The 26,808-nt window shown below is 41.6% G+C and overlaps 1 protein-coding gene across 3 annotated transcripts; it reads left to right on the top strand.

Annotated features, from left to right (window-relative positions):
• Positions 1–30: 30 nt before the first annotated feature.
• On the top strand, positions 31–26,145 carry GLYR1 (glyoxylate reductase 1 homolog). Of its 3 annotated transcripts, none has more exons than XM_053991548.1 (16): positions 31–126; positions 2,196–2,232; positions 3,292–3,371; positions 10,658–10,796; positions 11,361–11,603; positions 14,583–14,669; positions 15,531–15,587; positions 16,624–16,674; positions 16,817–16,890; positions 18,632–18,731; positions 19,975–20,085; positions 20,380–20,481; positions 21,488–21,650; positions 22,066–22,245; positions 22,696–22,820; positions 23,161–26,145. In XM_053991548.1, the coding sequence occupies exons 1-16, from the start codon at positions 38–40 to the stop codon at positions 23,233–23,235; spliced, it is 1,713 nt and encodes a 570-aa protein (XP_053847523.1). In that variant the 5' UTR covers positions 31–37; the 3' UTR covers positions 23,236–26,145. The 3 variants fall into 3 exon arrangements, with proteins under 3 accessions (XP_053847523.1, XP_053847522.1, XP_053847524.1); XM_053991547.1 differs by having other exon boundaries at positions 66–169; XM_053991549.1 differs by lacking the exon at positions 11,361–11,603 and having other exon boundaries at positions 66–169.
• Positions 26,146–26,808: the final 663 nt, after the last annotated feature.

Below are 26,808 nucleotides of genomic sequence, written 5' to 3'. Positions count from 1 at the left end.
GCCCTCCCGCACACGTGACGGACCGCCTGCCCACGTGATGTGCCCGCCCAATGGGCGGGGCCACCGCCCCCCTCCCCCCTGCCCGCGCTCCCGGCAGCCCCCGCGCGGCGCGGCCGGTCTGTGTCGGTAAGATGGCGGCCGTGAGTCTGAGGCTCGGAGATCTGGTGTGGTGAGTGGTGGCGCGGACTGGGCGGCGGCCGCGGAGCATGGCGGGCTGGGCGCCTTTAGCGGAATCAGGCTGCGGCTGCGGAGACGCAGGCGGGGCTGTAGCCGGCCCTGGGAGCGACGCAGCGGGAGCCGAGTCGGGCTGGGCCGCGCTGGGCGCTGTCAGCCCGCGGTGACTTCGGAGAGCGACTGTGGGCAGGGTGGGGCTTGGCAGGGCAGGGCAGTGCAGTAGTGTGGCCGCCGCCGGGTTGCGGGTATCGCCGCCGCCGTCCCGTGGGCCGTGTGGGAGGAGCGGCGGGAGGCAGCCCGGAGCTAGGGCACCGGGCTGGCGGGAGGCGGGCTGGGCTGTGAGCCGGGCCGGTGCTGGGGAGGCTGGCGAGGGCGGCGCATGACGGAAGCTGTGTTAGATGGAAGGATGAGGGAAGCGGGACGGAAGGATGAGCACTGCGGGGTTCCCTTGTGAGCACGGGCTCAGCTTCCGAGGGATGCGAGAAGGGTTAGAGATAGAAGATATTTATGGAGAGCCACACAACCGTTTCTTGGCAATGCTTTAATGAAGCAACACAACAATCCAGCGTTTCGTTGCAGGTTGGGGTGTCCCTGTGGAAACCCCCAGAAGCCGTTTCCCCTTGTCACTGCGATCTTACCCTCAGATAGTCAGAGCTGTGATTTTGTGTTTCCTGTTCGGGAGAAGTGGGAGCATTCCACCGCCCCCTGTAAGCACCGATTAAGTGCATCGGTTTTGCTGTGCTGGATGGGCTAGGCTCTCCTGCCAGAGCTCAAAGAAGTAGCTAATTTCCAACACATGAATAAATGCATGCATTTATACTGATAACTCAGATAAAAAGAAGCCTGTGCTTCAGGCTGGGACATCTGCAGCTCTCATCTGAAAATTTTACAGTACTGGGGAGTTGTCTAATTTATATAGCAAAGTAAGTAAAGATTAGTTACTTTTAGCATATTTCTTTCAGATGGGAATTTGGGGAGTGTTCTGCTCTCAGTGGTGGAATGCAGATTATCCTGCTTTAGTTTTGAATGTGACAGCCAGATGCTGTCCCTAGAGCTGTTGCAGGGAACTTTAACAATCAGACAGCAACAGCAGAAAGGGTTTGCTGAAGTTTTTTCTCAGTACAGGAATGGGAGCATTGAATATGAGACATGGTCATGGTCACAGCTCCTGACAATGTTCCTGCCTGCCCCTGGCTTCTGAACCTTCTGTGCAGCATTGCCAACTCAGCAGGCTGCAGTGCCACTTGCTGAGAAGTTTTGTTGTCGTGCCCCACAGGTTCTTTGCCCGTCTCTTGCAAGACAGTTACTAATGGGATTTTGTGAGTACTGCAGCACAAGTCAGTGACAAGGGTGAAATAAGGATAAAGCTCACCAGGAAAGCTGGTGAGCTGAGGGCTAAGACTAATGTCTCTTCCTCCTCTGTGGTTGTTTATAGTATTGCCTAGTTTTCATAATGGAAACATTTGCAAGTGTAGAAAGTAAGCTTTTCTGTCTTTTATGGCTCTTCATATCTTCAGTTAGTGTGGTGGTGAGCACCTGAAGGAAGTGATCCCCTGTTCAGGAGATCCTGCCATTAATGCCTTCCTGCGAGAATCAGAACCTCAGCTTTCTGTGCTGGGAGTTGGTGGCTGCTCTGCTCACCAACTGCTCTAGACAGGTAGATAGAAGTTCTCAACCTGAACTTTGGTCTAATTGCCTGCACCAGTGCTTCTTTCAGTTCCATGTGAAGAAATCTCCACACTTATGGTGCTGCAGTGGCTGTTACTCTTGTATCTTGCAGGCAGTGTTGCTGCTGCTCTTACTTTCAGTTCTGACAGTCCAGCAAGGTCAAACAGACTGTCCAGAGACCTGAGTTAGATGCAGATGTCAGCCATGTGTCCTGCCTGGAACAGAAGGCTTTGACTGCAAATTGTAACTTTCTCATTATGAAAAGTGTGACATAATATGAAAAAGCAGACATTGGGGTAGTTAGTTTTTTCTCTAGTTCTAGTGCCTAATAATTTCCTTTTTTCTTTCTGTAGGGGGAAACTGGGCCGTTACCCTCCATGGCCAGGGAAGGTGAGGTTTGTTTGTATTTATTGTTGCTTTCTTAGTTTTTCATGGTTTGTGTTGTTGTTTTTTTGGGTTTGTTTTTTTTTTTGTGTGGTTTTTTTTTTTGTTTTTTTTTGGTTTTTTTTGGGTTTTTTTTGGTTTTTTTTTTTTTTTGGTTTTTTTTTTTTCTTTTGGGTGTGGGGTTTTTTTTGGTGTTTTCCTTCTGTGTAGGGAAAGCTTTGCTTGAAAGCATTTCAGTTGTGGATTAATACTGGTTTTCTTGTTTGTTTATTTTTTTACACATCTACCCCACAAATCTAAAGTGTGAACTAGTTTAGGCCTTTATTTGATATATTATCTCAGTCTGTCAGTAACAGCTTGTAGTTCATGTGGAATGAAAAGACAACAGAGAGCCAGCTCTGGAACTGATTGTGTTTCTCAAATTTAGTTGTTTAATCCCTGTCACTTTCTGCAAGACTCACTTCTTTTCTTCCATCGTAAATTGGCTGACAGTACTGTGTTAAATAATGGAAATAAGGAGTCTGGCTTCTCAAGATACTGTTTTAGAGCTGTTGTTTTTGAGAATTATTTGGGGTAGTTTGATCCTACTTCTGGTTTGGTTGGGTTTTTTTCAGATGAAAGATTTTTAAAAAGGAATTTTATATGCCATTTCTATTCTTTCTACTTCTTGGAAAGACCTTTCTTTTATCTTATATGTCGTATGAGGGCTAAGCATGCTGGGGTAACAGCATGAGTCAGGTAAAAGACTAGTCAATGTAGCTGACAACTATAAACATTTGGTTATTGGTTAGTATCAAGTTAACACCAGGCTCCTCTACAGGTGTCACCTGTGTATCTGAATGATAGCTTTTCTCCTTACTAACATTTTAAAGCTGATAAGCAATTTATTCTTGGAGTAAAGACAAAATTTAAATTCTTAAAGTTACGTAAGTGGAAAAAAAATATTAATGCAAGTTATCCTCCTAATCATATTTTTAAAAAATCTATAATAGCTGAACACTGAGTAGTAAAATCACAACATGTGTCACTATGTGCTTTTTAATTATGATTTCTAATCACCTTTAGATTGTTAACCCGCCTAAAGATCTGAAGAAACCTCGAGGAAAAAAGTGCTTCTTTGTGAAGTTTTTTGGAACAGAAGATCAGTATGTACCTCCTTGTTTTCATCTGGAAAATATTGTACCACATAATGTGGATCTTCTGTGGAAGAAATAATTTCCTAATATTACAGTGCAATGTAGCATTGTAAAGGATTCCCTTTGAACCATGCAATAAAAGAAATTCAGTTATTATTGCATGCTATAGCTGCTCACTGGGGTATATCAAGAGTGTAAAAACTTAACTTTAGCTTTAGGATTTGAGTTGCTGTGATGATAGCTCACCACTTTTAGGTGTGACATGACTGTGTCAGATTTTAGCATATAATGAGAAAGGTACAGTTCAGAGTAATTTTTTTTTTTCTGCCAGAGGAATAAAAGTAACTATATAATCGCCATTTGTGAAAGAATATACTGTCCTACGTGCTGACTGAAAACATTCTTGCTGTGCTTTTGGAAGACTTCACAGTATAAGAGAGCCAAAACTGTTTTAGACTTCCTTTTTCAAGGCAGAATTTAATGATTTCATATGCAAACGAAATCTTAGATTTAAATTATTACAAACTAGGTAAAAAAAGCCCCTGAGAACTTGGATATTTCATGAAACTGAAAATTATTTTGATAATTTTCCAATTTTCCTCTTTATTTTCTGCTATTAAGTCATGGAATAAAGAAGAAAATGGCAAATATCTGTGGAAGACTAAAAAACCCTTTACTTTTTGGAAGAAAGGTGACAAGACCTGAGGCCATTTGATGAATGTCTCTTAAGGAAATTATTTTTTACTGCTAAATTATTTTTGCTTAATACTTAAAAATATTTTTCCATTATGAAATGAGATCTAAACTTGATGGAGTAGTAGTGAATGCCACATAGTAATGAGAATGTTTGGATCTCTAGTAACTTGAGGCAGGTGAAGGTTGATTTGAGGCTGGAGAACATTTTTTGGCAGGGTTATTAAATATGGTTATTTGAGCTAATAAATTCTGAGTTAAAGTGGATTATTTCTGTCCTGACTATTTGTTCTCAATTCTTGTATTTCGCGTTATTGAGTCAAATACAGATTTTTTTTTTTTTTTTTTTGTATTAAGACAAGTGGTCAAATGTCTTGGCTACTGTAGCTGAGATTAATAACATGATTGCAAATGAAGAGTTCAGAGCTGCAAAATAATTGGGATTTATTACAAGATTCTAGAGCTCTGGCTGGGGCAAATTCAGTCATCTGGCACAGTGAGGTAGTATGGTTGTTGTAGTGTAGCTCCTTCCTCACATCTCCAGCTTGTGAAATTTAATCATATCATGCTAGATAATCAAGAATTAGAAATTTGCTTGCTTTGATTGGCATACCCTACCTGAAAATTGACTAGAAATAAATACTATCAACTTTCTTTCAAATAATGTTGATAGAGAGAAGCTTGTGTGCCTCTTCTGTCCTGACTTGGAATGTCAAAAGGATGTGCTGGTTAGAACTATGCTGTTCTAACCAGTGTGTTGCTTGAGAAAGTTCTCATGTTTGAGCATCATCAGCCAAATCAGGTAAAATATGAATGATTTCACTTCAGATGTGAAGATGAAGAGGAAATCACTTTACTTCTTTTGTACAAGCAAACTAGTGGGTTTTGCACATACTTTTTTCAGGTGTATGTATAGACAGGACTTGGAAATAGGTAACTGAGAGAATGTCACCACCTTATGAACAGCCTGAGGAACAGCATAGTGCAGAACTGTTCAAGGGGTGATGAGGAGCACACTTAACCATACCGATGGTCTAGTGCACGTAGCTTCTTTTTTTAGTACCTCACTTTTTCTGCCATGTTCACACTGTACAATGGATCTGTACCATGGATCCATTGCTGCAGCTCTTGTATTACTGCCTAACCCTTTAAGGTTGAACAGGAGAGGATCTGCTCATTGGCTCTTGTCCACTGTGTATAAGGCAAAGGTGATGCTGATTTCTGGGTACAGTCCCTCCCATGAACTTCTGAGAGTTGTTGCCAGACAGTTTGTTGAGAGGTGGGCAGTCTCAGACCCTATTTTAGTCTTACTTCCTTCTGAGGATTCCTAGGTGCCATCTGTGGCCAGAAATGTGCCTGTTCCAGGCTGGGTGCAAATTGTTCCCACCTGGCTCATGTGGCTTTGGTTTGTCATACTAAAGGTTAAGGAGAAAGATGTTTAGAAGTAAAAATGGATGTGCATGAGCAGAGCAGAGGGGTAAATAAAAACATACTGATGAGTTTGGCAGTGGTTTTGGTGTAGTGTATAAGTTTTGGTTTGTGAAATTGATTTGTGAAATTCTGGCTAGTTTAGGATATAGCACAGGGGAAATGCATTTTCCTTTTTCTGCAAATTGAATATTACTGTGTACTGGGCCTTTGCAATGCTGCTCTGACTAAGGGAATAGATTAACTGGAAAGCTGTGAGTTCTTTTGGTCCAAAACACAGAGGTGAGAGCATGAGTGCATTCAGCCTGTTCTCTAAGTCCTGGCTTTTGATAAATTTTCTATGGAGCTCTGTAAATGTGTTAATGTGTAAATGTGTTAATTGTGTTGGTGATGTTAGTTTCTCCTGTTTCTTCTGAAAGAAAGGGTTTTCTGGACAATAAGGATTATCTGCCCTTGGAAACAGATTTTGCTTGTGTTTAAACTGTGAAGTACATATATGCTTTACCACAGTGAAAGCCACCTGATGTTCACAGTAGTGATGTAATATCCATGTCCTATTCTAAGTGATTGTCTGCCTCGCAATTAAGGCAATCATGTAACGTCTCTTTATTACCTTGTTCTCCAAACTGATAAGGACGTTTTTCTAGTCTGCCTAGGAGCTGTGTGTCTCTTCTTAGAGTAAGTCACATTAAAAGGATTCTTTATCTAAAATCAAGAACAGTTGATGTTTCCTGCCCATAGACCTGAAAAGCATCTAACATCAATTACAGGAATCTAAACAGCAATTTTAATTTAGTTTAGAAGTGGAACTTAGACCTCTTATCTGTGTTTCTAACTGTGCATCTCAGATAGTATTTTAAATCCCCTTTTATTATTTCCATGCTACAGTCTTGTTGTAGGAAGTCTTTATAGGTATTTCAGTAATCAAGTAAGAACTTTTGTTTTGCTATGTATGTACATTTGTTGCTTTTAGTAGTTAAAACTAATAGACTGGCTGGCCCGCAAGTCTTTCTTGGTGTGTGTCATACAGTTAAAAATAGTTTTACATTTTTTGGCCTGCTTAGGAATTCATTGTGACATTTGTTAAAACTAAAAATATCATTGCTTTGAAGGTATCTTTCTACTGTGAGTCTATAGAAATACTAGTGACAGTCCTGCAGCCATCAGAGATGTGTGTACAAATGCAGCCATTCACCTTTCTTACCCCTTTGGTATTCCCTAATAGCCAAATGGATTTGCAAGTCATGTATATTGGGGATAAAAGCATCATACAGTCAACCTAGGACACAGTCTTAACAGGAAGCATTCTTCCTTACATCCTTTTGTAGCATCAGTGTGAAACTAAGTGGTGGGGTCAAGGGGCATTTCCTGATTTTATATATTAAGGAAAAAAATGGAGGAAGCTTGCAATCTAAGATAAATGTAATAATATGCAGCCTGTTTCCATCAAGCACAGTGATTTTAACACAGCACTCACACACAGCACCTTTCCATCCTCCATGTCCTGTTGGGATGAAAGCACCTACCCTTTTCTTTTGCCACTGTTTCCCCTGGTTTTCAAGGAGAGAGTAAATTAAGGATGTAGTCTTTCTGAAATGTTCTTTCAGGACCTGATATCAGAAAAGACTTGCTTTAGATTTGCCAACTGTTGGAAATACACCTTAGTAGTCTGAGGGTCTGGAGGGATAGGCTGAGCTGATGGAGTGGGTGAGCTTGTGTTCCTGGTACTTCTCAGTGAGGCAGATTATCCCATGCAGAGCTCTATGTTGCTGTAGCAGAGCCAGCTGGAATATTGTTCAACATCTCTGCAGGCACAGTGCCATAGCTGAAAATTACTAGAGACAAAACTCTTCCATCTCGTACTGAGGAGGTATTTTATTGCACAAATTTGAAAAACCTAATTTCCTTCAGTATTACCCTGCTTCTGGGTTTCTTCTAAATATCCCTTCCTTTATTTTAGTATGATGTAGTCATTTTTGTGTTTTTTTTTTTCTAGGAGTTTATGTACTAAGTTGCAGAGTTTAGTTGAGTTACTTAATTGATGAGGGTTGGAATGTTCCCTTTTAACAAAGGAAATCCGTATTGATTTGTTGTATGCTCATACACACTGGCCTTGTAAATAACTAAGCAATTTTCTTTTGACTTTAAGAACTGGTTGTGTTAGCATTTAGTGTGGGCATCTAAAGTGCTACAGTCAAAAGGAATAAAGTTTTTCCCAGACTGTGGTAAATAGAAATCTGGAGATACAGTGCTACTGTTTTCCATCCCTAGCTATATCGTTTGCAAAAAGTGAGGATTGGTGAATATTCTTCCATCTCATTTCTGTAGTTTATCATTAGGAGTTGGTACCTGTAGACAGGAGGAGAATGGCTGGAATGGTGAGGGTTTGAAGATCTCCTTGCCTGTGCCATGCTTGTTTCATGGGTTTGAATCTGGTGCCTCTGCATCTCTCTATGCCACTGTTTCCGTGTGGCTGCAGGTCACTTTCATATTTGTCTCCACTTATTCTAAGTTCTGCTTATTGTTCATGTTTATAAAGTGAATTCAACATGAGTAGTGGTTTTCTAAGAGTGGTATTTTGGAGATGATGAGGAACAGTGTGGAGAAGTGAAAAGAGAAAGCCACTGCTAACGGGTATTTTTATTACATCTTTTCACTTTCCATGTAATCCATTCCTTACAGATGCCTGGTGTCTGTGCAGCAATAGGAATGCAATTTCATCTTAAATGTGACATCTTCAGTGTCATCGCTAATGTTTTTCTCGTGCATTGATTCATTGCTGAATCAGGAGACAAACAGTAGTTATTTTATATGTTGTATCCATGAGACTGATCTAAATACTGGGCTTCATTGGCCTTGAGGGCATTGAGATCTTGTGTATAAACATGAATAATTTTGTTTGGTGAAAAGTTCTTTTGTTTTCAAGTGCTTGAAACACTGCATGCAATTGGTTTGTGGACATTGGTGCCAAAATACGCTCATTTTTTACAGAAGGTTGTCCAGGTAGGTGATGCATAAACAAAGTGGAAAGGAAAAGACCAAATTTTTTTTTCCTGTTTGTTTTTTTTTTTTTTTAATAAACTGAGGCAGCATTTAAGATTGTTTTTCACTTATTAGCTTGTCTCTGAGATCTCTAGTTCTTTGTCCTGGTGGATCACAAGTGCCAAGATGCACCTTTGAAGCCAGGAACCAGAAAGCTTTGTACTTCGGGCTTTCTCCATACCAAAGGAAAAGGAATGAGAAAGAAAGCTAATGAACATGTGCAGTAAGGAGTGATAGGATGTTCAGAAACCTAAGAGAATGCCTTGAGGGAAGATAACTTATTTTTATTTAGAAATTCAGTCCTGCAACAACATGTTTTTATATTGTGGTCCAAAATTTTGTTTCCTTTATATATGTAATGAAAAGCTTCTCATGAGCTGGTGCTCTGTGGTACACAGGGATGTTTGTCACTGTTTGTCATACAGGCAGGCTTTACTGTGTAAGATAATTTTAAAGTGTGTTTCACAGTAATGTCTGGGCATCTGTGAGAGATTCCCTGAATAGCTGCTGGACTCAGACTCTAGTCTGAATGCAATGATTTGATTTGTTAATATAAGTCAGTTCTTAGAAAAATTATGTAAACAAAGTGAAAGGATTCAGCTTTGCATGCAGGAGCACTGGGTTCTTTGGAAAGGATGCTGGCATTTTCCAGTCAGTTCTAGCAGGTCTTGTCTCTGCAAATGAGACCCAAAATGTTTCATTCTACTTTCTTAAAGTTGATTCTTGATTACAAACAGTTTACAAACAATTGCCAGTGAGGAGAAAGGTCTTAATATAGTTATAGAGTTTATTTTGTGAAGAGAGGAGAAACAATCAAGATTCAGCAAAACATTACTGTTATTTTTTGTTGTTTTAATCTTCATGTTCAGTTTAACTATATGACATGGTGCTTTCAGTGTCTGAAAATTCAGCCTTTAAATCACTTGCAGAAACTAGACTGCACTGGAAATATTTAAAACGTATAATCGTGTATAACCTATGTAACATAAAGGTTCCTGGGCACAAGAGAAAGTACGATTGCCCCATTTTTGCTGTGTGCTAAGAAGTACCATCGGCCATAATAACTGTGGGAAGGATTTTCAAAACTTACACAGTTCTGTTTTCAGTATGCTGGAAGTAGCTTTGTGACAGTGTGGTTGATGAACCTAGGCTTGAATCTGGGGAGGGAGAAAGGTGGTTTAATCTCTTGACAGCCACAAGGAATTCAGACATCAAGGGAAGCAAAGGCATTCCCTTAAACCTCACTGAAGAAGTGGTGGAAGAGCTTGTTTACATAAAGGACAGTGAAATTGTCACCTGATGACTTTACCATTTGGTAAATGTCAAGCAGTCTTATTTAGCAGGAGTGGGAACAGGGAAGTAATTTGATTTTCTTCAAAGGACTGCAGTCTTAATAGGACTGCAGGTTAATACTCTGCTACTGTATAAGTCAGGTTATTTTAAAATAGCAACAGTGAAGGAAATAGATTTTGTTTGGTTTTTTTTTTTTTTTTTTTTCCAAAAACAAAACTACTGTTTTCATACAGAATACCTGCATACATCAGAAATAAGTACAGCAGTGAGCTGTTGCTTTTGTATTCACTCTGTGTGGTTATCGTTATCTCTATAGTGAGAATACGTAATTTTGGGGTTTTTTTCCTATAGTTTTTTTAGACACCTGGGTGCTCAATATATTTGAACCAGGGATTGATAGCTGAGAATTGTTAGGTGAACTTTGTTTTCAGCAACCTCTCAAGTAGATTAGTGGTATTGGCTACTTTACCTGGAGGCATGGGACTGTGGGTGTTCCTCATGGTGAAACAAGTGCAGTCATTGGGCTGCCATTATTTTAAATGAATCCTGTGATCACATCCAAAATCTGTTTTGCCAATAGAGAATAATGCTTTTAGAGGGGGACAGTGCTAGGATGAGAGGACATAAAACTTAAGAAATAACAAAGTGCCAAAAGAAAATTCTCAGTGAATTCAGTAATGGCAGCCCTTCAGTTTCTAGATGAGGAGTGAGTTTGGACTGTTGTCATCAGTAGAGCTGGGGAAGAAAGTGTAGCTGTGTGTTTCTCAAAGCAGGGGGATTATCCCATTGTGAAGTCTGCAGTTTGGAGAATATAACTAGCTTCTTTTTTTTGTTTTAAGTGCTTGGATCAAAGTGGAGCAGCTGAAGCCTTATCACCCTCACAAAGAGGAAATGATAAAGATTAACAAGGGTAAGCGCTTCCAGCAAGCTGTGGATGCTGTAGAGGAGTTTCTTAGAAAAACCAAAGGCAAGGACCAGGTGAGTGAGTTCTTCTTCACTGTGTGCATTAAAACAGGTTTTGGCATGAATGATGATTATATGCCTTGTTATGCAAAAGGAGTTTGTTGCCTCTGGCAGGTTGAGGAGGATAGTGTTTTCCTTCCTTTGGTTTTTGGGTTTTATTTCCTATCCTCTCTTCTTCCCCATTAAATCTTGTTTGGTGGGGAAAAGTGATGATTGGATTATTAAATGATGAAGAAACTGAAACTGATCTACTTGTGATGATTTTATAAATCAATCTTTAGAATTTGGTATCTACTAATCTTGTCTTTAGTATGTTGAAGTGCACACAGTCCTGGCACGTCTTGAGGTGGCCTGTTCTGTTACGTGTTTACTTAAACTAGTGTATTTTTGCAGGAGAACTAACCAGGAACTTCACTCACCAACTCCAAAAGTCTAACAGATACATAATTTTCAAGTTACTGAGCTGTTGTTTTACTTCATAGTAATCAGCACAGGGTCCTTCACATCCTTGGTTTTGCATGAAAATCATTCCATCTCTTCTCTTCTTTCCTTACCATCTTCTATTCTATAATCTCTCAGGCATCTTCCCATAACTCCACTGAAGAGAAGAATCGGCATAATTCAAGTGAAGAAAGAGGCAAGCAATCTGCTGGTGAAGAGAAACGCAAAGCCAGTTTGTCTGAAGGAAGGGTGAAGAAGGGCACAGGGGAAGGAAAAAAGAGGGTTTCTTCTGTCTCGTCAGAGAGAGGATCAAAGTCACCCTTGAAAAGAGCCCAGGATCAGAGCCCCCGAAAGCGGGGGCGTCCACCCAAGGATGAGAAGGTTTGTGTTGTGCATGTCCGCCAGTGCCCATGAACTTGGCAGCTGGACTTGAGGGCTGACTGGCACCTTGACTAACAGTCCAGCAGGAAGAATCAGTTCAGTATCCCTTTTTTTAAGCTTTTCCATGTTGCTACTTCTAGACCATTTGGCTTCCTGATACTGTTGGCAAGCATATTGTTTATTATTCCTGTGATTTTTATCAGTTAGTTGCTGTGAGTGGCTTTGTTTGTATCTTTGAGAGGGCTTTGAAAGCTGTATAAGGAGACTGCATTCTTTTGTCTTGTCATCCCTCAAGTTCAGTTTGTATGGGAAGGATTAGCAAAGAGGTACAGATCTTCACCTGGCTCCTGACTTCTCCCATCTCATCTACTTCATATGATCAGGTGATAAGTAGTTGCTCAAATTCAACCTCAGTACTCACAATGAGTGAGATATCTTTAAGGGCTAGGGCTTAAAGAAAAAAATTGTAGCCTGGGAAATCCACCAGAAGAATTGTCTTCATTTCAACTTTAGGATATGTTCCCATCATCCATTATAAAGGAGCCTTAATATTTTATTCCTACTACTTCCCTGATATTTTTCTACGTTGTGGCAGCACTTTGTCTACCCTCATTTAGAGTTCTAGCCTTTCTATTATGGAACTCACTGTTGTGGTCTAGCTCTTCCTATTCCAAATTTTGGTGGATTATTACAAGTCATACCCTTCATTGACGACGACATCTGAAGACAACTAGGAGACCTCAACTGAAACACCATAGGGCAACGTGCTTGCTCACCTGTGCTTCAAGGGGCTCACTATGTGCTTCAAGTCTTTTCTTTCAGTCAGGATGCAAGTCAAGATGGTGGTCCTTGCTCTACAGAACTGTGAATGGATTGACGGTTGCTGGTTGAACAGCAGACGCTCTCTTGATGTAGTAAAATGAAGCTGATCATCTCAGATATTAGCTGTGAAGGCATCATAGAATAGAGTCATAGAATATCCTGATTTGGAAGGGACACACAAGGATCATCAAGACCAACTCCTAAGGAGTTAAAGGAAATACTGGCTCTTTTTTAGCACCCATGTCTTTGAAATTAGGCTGTGTAACAGATCCCATCAGTTTCTTCTTTTGAGGGAAGTTGGAGAAAAGGAGAAAATGTATGGTTATTTATGAATTAAAACTAATAATTACAGAACTTGTCTTGACTGATGCAGGAAAATGCTTCATTGGCAACATAATTTTCACTTTTCTAAATGTCTTCCTATAAGCATGTTGTGTCTACATATTTCTGTTTAAATAAGCCACAAGACCTTTTTTTTTTCACTTGCAAAGTGATTCTGTGTCTTTGAGCTAGATTAATTCCAAAATTAATCAAAACTAATGGCTGGAAGAATTCTGATTGTGCTGACACACTGCACACATAGGTTTTACTGTGTTATCTACTTCAGCACATCAGAGTGCTTTGAGTAAGCTAATTGTGGTAGTTAACATTATTTTACTGGCACATGACAAGCAGACTGGTTTTAAAGTTGCCACACAGTGGTGGCCAGCTGTGTGATAGCAGCCTGGCCACAAACCAGGAAATTTAGCAGGATAAGGTAGGAAAGTAAGCCTTATAGCTTCTTGAAAGTGACAAAATAATTGCCATGAAAATATAACAATACTGCCTTAATACTGGTTTTCAGCCTATGAAATAATTTTAAAATCTTGTTTTCTTGCCTGGTTCTCATAAATTCCTCAAGTTCTTAGCCCTAGAGTAGAAGACATTTATGTTGTTGTCCTGAATTAATATGATAATGGGATTTGTGGTTTTTTTCCTCTGTTCCAGTCCAAATTCTGGCTTCCAAGTAATAAGAATGCATAAAAATCAAGAATCCAGTTTTTGCCGAGGTGTGCTTTGTATAGAAAGGCTCTGTGGCCACACATGATCATTCACATACTCTTATTTTTAAGCTTATATGAATATATTTGAAGGAGCAGCAGAACTTCATAGATATCAAAGCAGGTTTTATCCACACTTTACCGGCTGAAGTATGCAGGACACTCCCTAGACACTACAAAGTTGGAGACTGATGTCTGCATTGTCGTGCTAACACTTGGACAGTTGCATCGTTCTGGGTTACCTCCCAAGAGTCTTAGTCTGGCTATTTTTGCAAACAGTGTTCTTCTCTTTGTGCTTCTGTGTGGACACTAAGGTATATTGTGCATTTTCAGGAAGTAATTTCGGAGGGGAGATAATGTGACTCCATTTCTGAATCCTCATTTCAGAGGAAGACAGCACGTATTATGTAGAAGTCCTGTGCATTCTCTTCACATAGCATAAAAACCTAGATGTCTATAGTGTATGTCTATGAACTATAGCATGAAGACCTATTTTCACCTATATGTTTTGGGGAAATAAAAGAAAGTTTAATCTGCTCAAGTAAAAGCCCCAGTATGTTAAGTACTATCGTGATGCTACAAACCAGGGCCTGTGGGGCAGATGGGGCAGCCGACATACCAGTTTGTCTCATGGATTCTACAAACTTGAGCAGATGTGGCTGTCAACCTTATGCTTTAAAGGTACAACCTGATAACAGGTAGGCTATTCTAATGTGACAGGGTAGGATTAAAAGAGTTCAGACCTCTGCTTGTAATTATATTCTTCACTCATTTGTTAAATGGTTTGCATCCACCAGAGGAAAATACATGAGCAAGCATGTTTGTTTTTTGCTCATTGCATAAGTGCAGTGATTTCTCTTAGGTATGAATAATGGGCTCTCCAGAAGCCATAAATCTGGTTGAAATCCTTTGCTGGCAGTTGATGCTTTCCTCACTTCACCTGTGTTGCTAATACTCTGTGTTTAAATATGAATGCTCGTGGAAAGGCCTGTGATTGAAGTTGAAGGCTTTTGTAGTGCTTTCAGAGCTCTCTATGTGTGCTCAAATGATCATTGTGCTGTGACCAGCCCCTGAGCCAGATTTTAAGCTCTTTCTGATCCTCCTTCTGTCTCCTCAGGACCTCACAATTCCAGAGTCAAGTACAGTGAAGAGGGTGATGACTGGAACAGTGGCTGGATTTAAATGGCCACCAAGTGTGAGCGAGGTGAGAAGCTTTACAACATCTAGCGTTTGAGTTTGTGGCAGCAAATCTAGAACCTTTTATCTGGCTGTAAAACAGTGAGATCTTACCTTCTTGTGTCAGAACACGCTGCAGTATAGCAAAGCTGAACAATATCCCAGATAGTTCAGAAATATGCTGGGAAATGAGATTTCTGTCTCTGTAGAACTACTTGCAGATTCACACTAAACTTGCTGTACTAATGTTCATACTTCTTGTTTCAAAAGCATTTCTGGGACTGACTTCCCAGAAGTGGGGCTGATGTGGATACTCTCTCCCTGTCTGAATACTATCACATGGGGTGCTTACATTTGATTTTCTTCACAAAGCAACTTTTGAAAGCCTTTTGATTTTGTTGAATAAATGAGTGATCAGTAAAGCAGAGCAAGAGCAATGTGATTCCAGGCTAGTATGTATGATGCTCACTGGGGAGATGAGGGATCTGGGCCTGCAGTCCTTAGGATGGGTTTGCTTATCTCCAGTCAATTCCCAGAATGCTGTTTTATGGAATTACTTAGAAGCTGGAAAATAATTGTTTTCATTTGCCTGGGAGAGGAAGAAGCGGAAGATGAATTTTCTTCCTCCCATGTTAATGTTGCTTGTATACTTTGGTTTTCCTACAGATGTCCAAAAATAAGGGATTTGGTTTGAATGGCTATGGTTTTGAGACTGAAACAAAATGTAAACTACTTAATTGAAACAGGTTCCTTGTGACAGCTGCTACATTTTATATTTTCCACCTTATGCTATTGCTCCCATGCAGCTTAGGAGAGCAAGGAAATTGTGCTGTGGTAACTCAGTGACTCTCTGGATTTATTTCTGAGGCTGTACTTTCTCTCTTTGTAGCCTGTGAAAGACAGTGATCCACACTTTCATCACTTCCTGCTGAGCCAGACAGAGAAGGTATGGATTTGGAAGATGGGATGATGCTGCTGGGTACCCTTTGCTGGGACTGAATACAAGGAGTATGCATAAAGAGGTCCAGAATTCTGTTCTTTAGGGAGTGGCAGTTAGATTAGTTAAAGCACTTCCAAGCCTTAAGATTTAGAGTAATTTAGCATTAAGTACAGTGAATAGTTTTTAGTAATTCAAGATTATCTAGCACTAGTTTTTGACAGATCTGATGTAATAAATTGTGTAGAATGAACAGGATGGACGGGAAAAGTTTTTTTTGTGTTCAAAAATTCTGTTGTTTGTTTTTGATGGTTGTCCTGTCAGTTTCTTCATCACATGGATAGGATTGCCAATTCACTGAATGTTGCAAGAGAACTTCCAGGACCAGAAAAGCTCCGTGTAAAATACAGCCTGTTTATCTCCTGAGAGTCAGAAGCCTTGCAGGATTTTATATTCAGCAGTGAACATCAGGAGGAAAAGGAAAGATCAAATTAAGCATAGAAGGATTTATATCTTGCTGAGGATCTGGGCAGAGCCAGAAGGATTAAGAGCTGCTAACAGTGTTATCTAGACAGGCTCACAGTAAGCAGCATGGGGAGGAGCAGCCTTTGCCTTAGCATTTGTAGGAAGCCTTCTACATGCCTTCTCATATTAACCAGAAGGTTTTGGTTCCACAGCTGCAGAGACATAGTGAGCGTAGATGTGGGGCTTCATGGCAGGCGTCAGAGAGCTAAATGTAGGAGTAGGGATGGCCCAGGTTCTGGTGCCTCCAGAGGAGCCTGTTATAGGAACTACAGAAGGGAGTTTGCGGTGCCTCTGTTAGAAGACAGGCTGAATTGCTGAGGCAGGGTGGGAAAGAACGATCTTAATATCTTGCAGTATATTTTAGGTCTTATTTTCTTCCCTTGAGGGAAGCCCCAGAGCTGTCCTGGTTTGAAGGTGGTGGTGGTGGGCAAGCTGCCTGTTTCTGGGGAATAGAGTCGGTTTGCTCGGCAGAGTAAGTCAGCACTGTCCTTCCCCTGAGCGCTTTGTCTTCTCTGTACAGCCAGCTGTCTGCTATCAAGCCATCACAAAGAAGCTGAAGGTTTGTGAAGAGGTAAAGCAAATCTTCAATTTGATGGATGTTTATTGTTATGAGGCCTTGGAGTTCTTCCAGAGCTGTGCATTAAATTGTTTTTATTATTATTATTTTTCCCTTCTCTCTTCCCCCGCCACCTCCCCCCACCCCACTCCCTCAGGAGACAGGATCCACCTCCATCCAGGCAGCAGACAGCACAGCAGTCAATGGCAGCATCACACCTACAGACAAAAAGTAAGGTTTCCAATACACTTCAGCCATTTCCTTCCCAGCTCACACATGCAGCCACTCCCCAGCCTGTCACTGAGAATGAATAAACCTAACATTTCCCTTTAACTGCACATTCCTTCTGTCCTTGTGTGAAATTGTTTGGGGGACAAGGTGGGAGAGAGGCAGCTAAAAACAAAGGGGGCTGTGCAATACAAAATTCAGAGTAAGTTCTGTCCTGGATACATCTGCAATTCAGAGTGTTTCTGCAGTTGCCTTTTTCAGTAGGTCCCACTGCAGGATGTTAGCAGCAGTATTCCTCAGTGTTGCGTGAGGTAGGAAGATAAAAGTCTCCAGTAGTGCCTGGCTGCAGTAGTTGACTAGGGTCGTTTAATCGCTCTCCTGAGCATGCAGAAGAGGAAGAGGGAGGTGTGTTCTCCCATCACAAGAACTTTGCTGTGTAGCACATGAGCTTTCTGGTTTTTCCTAACACCCCCGTTCTCCTTTATAGAGTGAGAGAAGGCTAACTTGAGCTTCCTCTGTAACTTCTGCTCTGTTCAAATTGAGTTCAGGGCACTCTTGCTGTTTGCTGTTGGGGGCAGTTCACATGGGATGTCAGTTCTCACTTGTACTGCAGGTGAACAAAAATAACAATGAAGCTGTTCAGGTAAAGCAGTCTCTCAGGAAAGTGCATCTCAGAGGTGGGTTGTGAAGGAAGGAATATCTCTGCTGGTTTTGAGACTTGGAAATGGGTAGACCTTATTTGGGCCATGTAAGGAACCTGTAGTGATTTGCTCTGCCCTGTCTAAGGGCAGAAAGAGAAAAGGCAGCATGGCTAGCTGGGAGAGGACAGGTGGCTTGTGAAAGCCACAGTGCCACTGTAGTGTGGCTAATTCTGCAAAATTAACTATTGGATTTGCCAGGTAGATTTTGTTGTGATGTTACCTTGGATGTGTCTGAATACTTCAGAATCTCTTTGAAAACTGGGAAGCTGCATAATGGGTAAAAGGGTTTTTGCAGCAATATCTGCAAGAGGAATTCCTGTTGCAGGTGATTGTAAGGACTTGGTGGCATATTGTCTCTTTTTTGAATGGAGGGGAGCAAAATTCTTTCCAGCTTGCAGGAGGAGGGGAAGGCTATTTTCTGGGACTGATGGTGACCTGTACTGGCCTAATACTTCCTTTCTTCCTGTGTCTGAAATGGCAGCTGTAGAACAGGGACTAGGTCTTTGGTCTGGCATGATGCTTAGCACAGTAGTCTTTGCTAGGCTTTATTAAAACTAGGATACTAATGTATCATTCAGTTAGACAAGCAAACATTGTATGTGTGACTTAAAGTCAGAAGATTAATGATTAGAAAGCACCTGCTCATTTCTAAATGTTCCCTTTAAATTCAGTAAGGCAATGACTATAAACAGAAAGCACATGAGCAGCAATTTTAGTAAGCAAAAAACCACACACAAACAATCCACACCAAACAAACAAAAAGAACCCAGACCATCCAAGTCTTTAATATTTAGGTGATCTTCTGAAATAGGCTAAAGACTTTCTTCAGGAAATTGTTAGGGATGCTTGGTAAGCAAAATAAATTCCAGCTTGCTTTTAAAGCTCAGTATTTGCCCATTGTAGCTGTGGTTGCAGTAGAACATGTTTGTTTGGGTATTTTTTTGTGCTGGTGATGCTCCAGTTTGCTCTTCATCATTTCCAGCACCATGAGAAACTTAACACTGATTGCTTTCTCTTGCATTAATGTTTATCTATACCCTCAGGATAGGATTTCTGGGCCTTGGTCTGATGGGAAGTGGCATTGTCTCCAACTTACTAAAGATGGGTCACACTGTCACTGTCTGGAACCGGACTGCCGAGAAGGTAGGCACGTGGTTAAACCTCTCCTAAACATTCAGTTACCCCCTGTATCTCATAGAATCATCTGTCAGTGGTGTCTCGGAGGGGATGCCAAAGAAACACAAGGATATGCTTGCCACCTTGTTTTGTCCTGTTTCCTATGTGCTTGTTGGTGGGCATGTGTGACTAGGTGCAGCTGTGGTCTGTTCTAGTGTGGTCACTCTTATGTCAGCAGTCTCACCCCACTGCCTTTTTGTGTGAGAGGAGAGAGTTGTCAGAAAAATAACACCCTTGTATATTACACCCTTATATGTGTTGAAGAATGGGATGTAACATGCCTCTGAAAATACTGCTGATGTGAATAGCCATGTCAGTGTATTGTGCATCTGTGAATAGCCATGAAAATACTGCTGATGTGAATTGCCATGCAATGTATTGTGCCAAAAAGGCCAGGTGCAGGGAGTTATCCCAGGAGATTGAGGCATGGTAAGATGCACTGCTCAGCTGCAGGTTAGTCTACATCTATTGTAGTAGTCATGTGGTAACAAGTGTTCTGTCAAAGACCTGCTGTGTCATGAGACCAGGCTGGAGAAGGGCTTTATAGGAGTATTCAAAATGAAAACGGAGCTTATATTGCATGGCACTTATATACTAGACAGTGTTACGCTCTCTGTAGTGGAGGAGGAAAAATAGGTAGCTGGGGGAGATGTGGTACTTGTAAGATGCTGTGGAATAGCAAAGCAGGAAGGGCACTGTGGTTACTTTGTTAAAAGGGGATGAAAAGATTAATTTTTTCAAGAGCAAAACATGGCTGGTATGAGGGGATAGGGTAAAAAGGAGCTACAATTTTGAAGCAGCAGCCCTCTGAAACACACTCATCTCAGATGTGTATATTCCTGTTACTATCCAGTAACACATGTTTCTACATCTTTTAACCAATTTTTTTCCCTAAATCTTCCTTTTTTCCCTAATAATTTCTTGTCAAACCCACAACATTCTTACCGTTTCACCTTAGAGTTTTGTTTCTTTGTGTCTTTCTTTCAAAGTTCTTCACCCGTTCTTCAGAAAAGCTGTAAAAGAGCCCCGCACACACACACACACATGTGTGTGTGTAGACAAAGCAGCAGAAGAAGATGAAGTTGTTGTGCAGTTAACATGCCTGTCTCCTTTGGAGTTGTGTCCAGCAGTGGAGTTTTTACGCAAAATGCAAAGAATCCATTTCCTCTGCATTTAATTTGTCTTACCTTTGGACTTGTGCCTTTTGCAGTGTGATTTGTTCATCCAGGAGGGTGCACGGCTGGGAAGAACCCCTGCTGAAGTAGTCTCCACCTGTGACATCACGTTTGCCTGTGTATCAGATCCAAAAGCAGCAAAGGATGTAAGGATTAGCTCTTATTTTACCTCCGCTGGTTGGACTATGAGATTGCAGTCACTGAATGCCAGTTCTGATTCCTGCTAACCACAGTAGCCTGGGTCATTGTACATCCTGAGCAGTGCAGCTGTGTAAAAATAAATGTCCCAACAAAAATTAAGCATTTAAAAAATTTAGTCTTTGAGGGCCGGTTCTGGGGGCCTGCTGCTGTAGTGTAGTGCCAGGCTCAGCTGGACTCTTGCAGAAGTGGGGTTTCTCTGCAGACACCCTATTGCTTTACCACTCTTCTGTTCTCCACAGCTGGTGCTTGGTCCAAGTGGAGTGTTGCAGGGGATTCGCCCAGGGAAGTGTTATGTGGATATGTCCACTGTGGATGCAGATACAGTCACAGAGCTGGCCCAGGTAATCACTGAACTGAGCCTCTTAACAGCAGCAGGTGTTCATTCAGCAGCAGTTCTTCAGTTTCTGTTGGTAATAAAACTGCTTCTAGAGGTCTTTGGGAGAGTTTCAAGTTCCAGGCAAACAAGACAACATGTCAAGTCTTAACCAGCAAACAGTGTTGGATGAGATGTTCCCTGGTGATACCAGCAAAGTTATAAATTTGGCAGAGCTGTTACCTGATGCCAGTGCAACCAGATAGCCAAATTTTGATCCCCGAAGAAATATTTGTAGACAGGTTGGTATTCTGTAGCAAACTGGAGGGTAAAACTCTGTCTGGATTAATGACTGATGAAATGCATAATCTGCCTAGTTTATGTGCTCTTGTTGGGGAAAATGAATGTCTCCACATTTCATTCTGTAGAAATATTACAGGATTTCTGTAGAAGTGTTCTGATTACTTCTGCTGTGGTATCTGCGATTTCTTTTTTGGCATCTTGATTGCTCCCCACTGCCCTAAGGCAGCGTGTGTGGTTTCACAAGGAAGGGGAACTGGTTTTGGTGAAGTTTTAAGTAGACTTGTTGTTGATGCGCTAGTGTGTAACATTAATTCGGAGAATGCAAATCACCCACATTAGTAAACATCTGGGCTGAAGAGATCTGTCAAAGGCCTTTCGTCTGTGGGAAAAAGGGGAAAATATAATGATCAATCTTCTGGAATTCTTATGCCACATATACACCTTCAGCATTGATCCCTTGGCCAGTATAGAGTGCCATGACAAAAGCATGCAGTTCAGCTGCTTAAAACATACACAGTAGTGATGGGTGGCAAGTGACCTCACACTTGCCTGGAGTGTGAGGTCAACTTTTGGTCTTAATCGCGCTTTGCAGGATACAGTACAATAGTGCTTTCTTCTCCTGTTGGAGCTATTTGTTCTGCTTTAAAATTCTGTCCTTAGTGGCAGAAATGCCCTAAACGATGTTCCTGCTGCTGTTCATGCACAGCTAACCAGAGATGCTCTTCTCCCAGGTGATAGTGTCCCGAGGTGGTCGCTTTCTGGAAGCACCAGTCTCAGGAAACCAGCAGCTCTCTAATGATGGAATGCTTGTGATCCTGGCGGCTGGCGACAGGGGTTTATATGAGGACTGCAGCAGCTGTTTCCAAGCCATGGGGAAGACCTCTTTTTTCCTAGGTAATTGAAACATGGAGAGCCTGATAGCAGTTTCTTAGTGCAAGGACTGGGAATTTCAGCAAGGACTCTGAGATGTATGTCATCCATATCATTTCTCTGTGGGCAGTGCGGGAAATTGGCTTGCTGCTCTAGAACTTGGCCAGTTTCAGAGCCTGCAGGCTAAGGTTTCCTTTTTAAATGCTGGCTCATTTTGGAGGATCTGTGATACTTTTGGTTTTAAATCATATTTTCTTACTATTTCTCCATTCCTTTGGGTGTTTGGAAAATGGGAATATTTTCTGAAGTCTTTCAGGGCAAGGGAGAGCTGCCAAGTGCTTGATGACAGAAGTCTAGCAGTGTTACTGGTGTGTGGGCTGGGGAAGCAGGGCTGCTACTTCTCTTCTGGAGGAATTGAAATGGTGTGTCTTGCTCCCAGGTGAAGTAGGCAATGCTGCCAAGATGATGCTGATTGTGAACATGGTCCAAGGCAGCTTCATGGCAACAATAGCAGAAGGACTGACTTTGGCTCAAGTGACTGGCCAGTCCCAGCAGACCCTTCTGGATATCCTCAATCAGGGACAACTTGCCAGCATCTTCCTGGACCAGAAGTGCCAAAGTAAAGTTCTCTTACATTGTTTTCTTACAAGTCATTTTTACAGTCTAGCAGCTTTTCAGATAGTGGCAGAAGGTAGAAAATAACAATCTCGTCTTCATCAGCCTGGGATAATGGTTATTTTAAGCATTCTGGAAATGAAGAGCTGAGTTCCTATTCCTTCCCCTTCATAGCTAGGACTTCTGAGAATCTGAGTTAGGACTGCTTAGGGCTTAAGTCAGGACTTCATTGGGGTAGGGTAAAAAGTGAAATGGAGGGCAAGCTGCTTAGAAATCTGAGCTCACTTTGTCAGTGGGCACTAGTGACATCAATCTGCTGTGGCCAGATGAAGATAGAGAGTAGAAAAACAGTAGTGATCAGCACTGGAGAGATTGGTGTTGAATTGCAGCCCCCTGTAGAGTGGGCTTGGCTTACTTTTGTCATGCTTAATTTTGCATGGGTTCCTCTCCACAGATATCTTGCAAGGAAACTTTAAACCTGATTTCTACCTGAAATATATCCAGAAGGATCTTAGATTAGCTATTGCACTGGGCGATTCTGTCAACCACCCAACTCCCATGGCCGCTGCTGCCAACGAGGTAAGAGTTGTTCAGTGTTCAGATGTGTTCTTCAATATTTATTCAACAGAGCCATTTGTCAACCAGAGACACAGATCAAAGAATTATGTCATCTCTAAGACAAGGGAAACAGTGATTGAAATATTTTTTTACTAGGGTGGCATTTGATTTGTTTTGATTGTAGAGACCCTTAGAATGTTACATCAGGAAACACAGAAAGACCTGGCATTTTCTGATCTGCACTTGGATTATTTGACATACTATGCAGTTCTCTGGTTGCAGTGGTCAGCAAAGGAGTTTTTATGCTGGGAGGAGGCTTCACACAAGAGCAAGCTCTGATCCTTTTCTGATTTCTCTTTAGGTCTATAAACGAGCAAAAGCATTGGACCAATCTGACAACGACATGTCCGCAGTGTACAGGGCCTACATCCATTAGGCTGCACCCTTCTTACTGTTCATACAATAATGATTGATTAATATTATTATGATACTGGGTTTTAACTCTGGACCAGTCCATCTCTGTCTTTCCATTTCCTTTTATACACAACTTTGAGACCTGCTGTGATGAGCCTTCCACTGTGGCAGGAGGGGGGAGGAGGGGGCTCGGATTGTTGCAGTCTAATTAGAAAAATCCATGCCATGCACTGACAGTCATGAGACGAAACAGCGGCAATTGTTCAGAAGCTCTGAGGCAACTCTGCCAGAAATCTGCTGCTTGGCTGCTTTAGTTTTCCTCTTTGTTTGCTAGTCCAAGATGCTGTTTCTAACAATCCCTTTTCTTCTTTGCTGTGAAATAATGCAAGTGTTGGACTCTCTGCATCAAGGGGACAGGGTGACATACATCCCATCTACCTGTGAATATCACTCGAGTCCTTGGTCCCAAGTAAGGTGAGGAGCATTCCTGCTAAGTAGCCACTGTCATAGAGAACAAAGCACCTCCCATGGAGGAGAAGGGCAGTTCCAGAGGGTAAGGGGAGTTGAGTGCAACACTGTCTTGATTCAGTTTCTTTTTAGACTTCCACTTCCCCACCTTGATGGAGGAATTCCTGTACTGTTAAAGACAACACATTGCATCCATGTCTTCCCCTGTACAGACAACTACCGCTTAGGGAACACAAACTGTACTGAAAATAGGAGAATGCCTATGTCAATGAGGCTCCTGAAAGGCTTATCATAGCCCATCCATAACATCATTGGAAAGTAACACGTTTGCATAGAAAACTGCAAGAGAAACATAGTGCCTATAAAACTGGGCTAGAGATTTTACTTGTTCCTGGCCTTAGCTTATGTTATGTTACTACTTGTTTGTTTTTTTTAACCCTTGTAGTCAATAATTACAAAGGTGTCTTGGATTGCAGCAGTGCACAAGCAGAGTGGTGAGTCTGAAAGGGGAGAGAAGAATGATTCAAGAAATTGAGATTCCTGAGCTCCTTTCCACGCTCTCTGGCCTTTGCGTGGTTGTCACATCTCTCAGCCTGTTTGCCCATCTATAAAGGTGGGTGATGGTTACCTACCTCACAGGGATACTTTTGTGTACTGACTGGTGACCTTTATACATGTCAGATTTTCCATACATGTTCTTAGTGTTACTATTTTGGGTACAAGATAGCATGCTATAAGCCTTCTCCCTGTATCTGTAAACTCTACTTATAGCCAGATACCAACTTCTAGAAAGACCAGTAACTGAGACTGGGGAGGCTAAGACCACTGCTGAACTTTAGTCTAGAGATGGGCAACATGAACTGCGGATGCCAAGGCTAGAGATCAGAGATGCTCTCAGTGTAGATAGCAGAGCAACCCAGAGTCCAAAGGATGCCTGTCACAAAAAATGCACGGAGTGTGGCTTGGTTTTTGGTTTGGAAAAAAAAACAATTCTCAGTATTAGCCTTTTGGGAGTGTTCTTGCATTTTAAATTCAAGTGTTAGAAAAATGCCAGTGAGAAACTTTGGCCAAAATAACTTCTCAAGTGGTACAATCTCCTTCCTCCCTTGGGCTGGGATTCTGAAAGGAAAAGAAGACGGATTCAAGTTAGGTTGTGTTCCTGACATCTGCTCCTGCCACCTTATTTTTTTTTCTAGGAACTTAATGGCTGTGTAAGTAAATTTCCCCAGGGTTAGGATTTCTTACCAGTCTTGCTTTGTGCAGCATGTGTGTATGGTTCAGGGACACCTTGTTAAGAAAGAAAGTGTCACATACACATTTTGAATCACAACATCTAATGCCTTATGCTGTAAATGTTACTTTGAGTTCACGTCCTATGATGACTGTTCCTTGTGGGCTAATGCTGTATTCTGCATTACTTATATCCTGTAGTGAACATCTGGCAACAGAGCTGTCAGACCTCACTGCCTGTTGGCCACTGTGCGTGGGTGATGGTAGTTCTACACCTGTGTTCTTTTGGCAATGCCACTGCCATTCTGTATGTAGGTATTCACATTAAAGGCACGTAAAATTGCCAGGATAGTTAGCCATTGACTTGCTTTGGCACACTGTTCTTCTCCACCCAGAACTCCACAGTTAGCATCTGAAGTCTTTTGTTAAACATGCTACAGTAAAAAAAAAATCTCTCATACGAATTGTGCATTGTGGGCATCTGAGGGAAGTTGTAGATTTGGAGGCAGGAAATGAGACTAAAGGAAAAAAATCTTTTGGGAGGAAGAAGGAGGTACTGTCCCATGTGCAGTTGAGAGTGAACTGTACTGAGCCAGTTCAGTGGCATCCTCCACCTGTCCCTGCCCTCTTGGGCCAGAGTGATGGTAAATGGGTGTGAGCAAAGGTAATGGAGGATCTTTGTTAGTTTGTGGTGCCTCTGGATACAGAGAGAATGCCAAAGGAGTTCTCAAGTCCTGTGACAGGTATTTCATAATGAATTCAAAGGACCAGTCCCAAGGCAGCTCATGGCTGCAGGGTTTGTTTCTAGAAATACTGTAGTTCCCAAAATGGAGATGGTTATTTCTGAGTGAGTGGCAGATGTGGACTAGTTGAACACTGTAATTTATCCTGGAAGGGTCTGACTGCAGCTTTCTGCCATTGTGGGTGGCTGTAGAGTGGCTGCAGTGCTGCCTGGACAGCTGTACAGTCACAGGTGTGCCCAGGAGGAGCAGGAGGAGACCAAAGAGCTCTGATGTGGCTGTGAAGAGAAGGGATGGAAATGGGGGAATCCAGACTGTTCCAGATGCCAGTTGAGATTGCTGTCATTCTCACTCAGATTCTTGTATTTATGTCTGTAGCCTCTGAACATGGATTTGAGTCTGTTCCTAGGCCTGAGATTTGGGGGAGGGAAGTGGGGGAAGCAGTGGATTGAGAAGATGCTCTAATAAAACTGGCTAGTTAAATGTTGTCCTAATATTGTTGACAATTCTGTAAAGTTTCTTTTTATGAAGATTTGTTTTAGAAGTTTGCTTTTTTTTTGACTCCCTCCTTTTTAAAGAGAAAATGTGACACTTGTGAAAAGCTTGTAAGAAAAGCAGTTTCCTTTTTCCTCAATGATAGACCCCATAGTTCATTAAGGTTGTGAATTTTTATTTTCCTGCCTTGTTTTTAATTAACATTTGTCATTCAGAATAGGATGTGTGAAAATGTTTAAATGGCAAAGACTTTTTTTTTTGTGCAATTAACAAAGCTACTGGCAAAAAGAATAAAACCTTTCTTGGTAACAAAATGTTATGTGGCATTTTCTAAAGCCTGTCAGAGCTGTCTTGGGGCATTAAGGAAGTATGTGTTTCTCAGAACATTAGAAACTCAGAGCTGCTGAAACCAAGTAATCTGAAAACTGAGTAATCCTGAGAGCATTTCAATCATTGCTCAAGCTTGGAACTGTCAGTGAGGCATTACAGAGGATGAGTTTGGATAAATTCCATGCTCTCTGTGCAGAGGGCTACATGCATCTGGGATAAGAGGAGGATCCTTGGTTTTAATGTTCCAGTGTTGATGACAACTTCTGTTAAGTTTTGGGCTGGGATATTCATCCTTCTGGCATTTGCGTTTTTTTGAGTGCGGTGCAAGATTC

This window comes from Vidua macroura, chromosome 16 (assembly GCF_024509145.1).
Source record: "Vidua macroura isolate BioBank_ID:100142 chromosome 16, ASM2450914v1, whole genome shotgun sequence".
Lineage (NCBI taxonomy): Eukaryota > Metazoa > Chordata > Aves > Passeriformes > Viduidae > Vidua > Vidua macroura.
The sequence above is the reverse complement of the archived record's forward strand: the minus strand, read 5'-3'. Positions and strand labels throughout refer to the sequence as shown.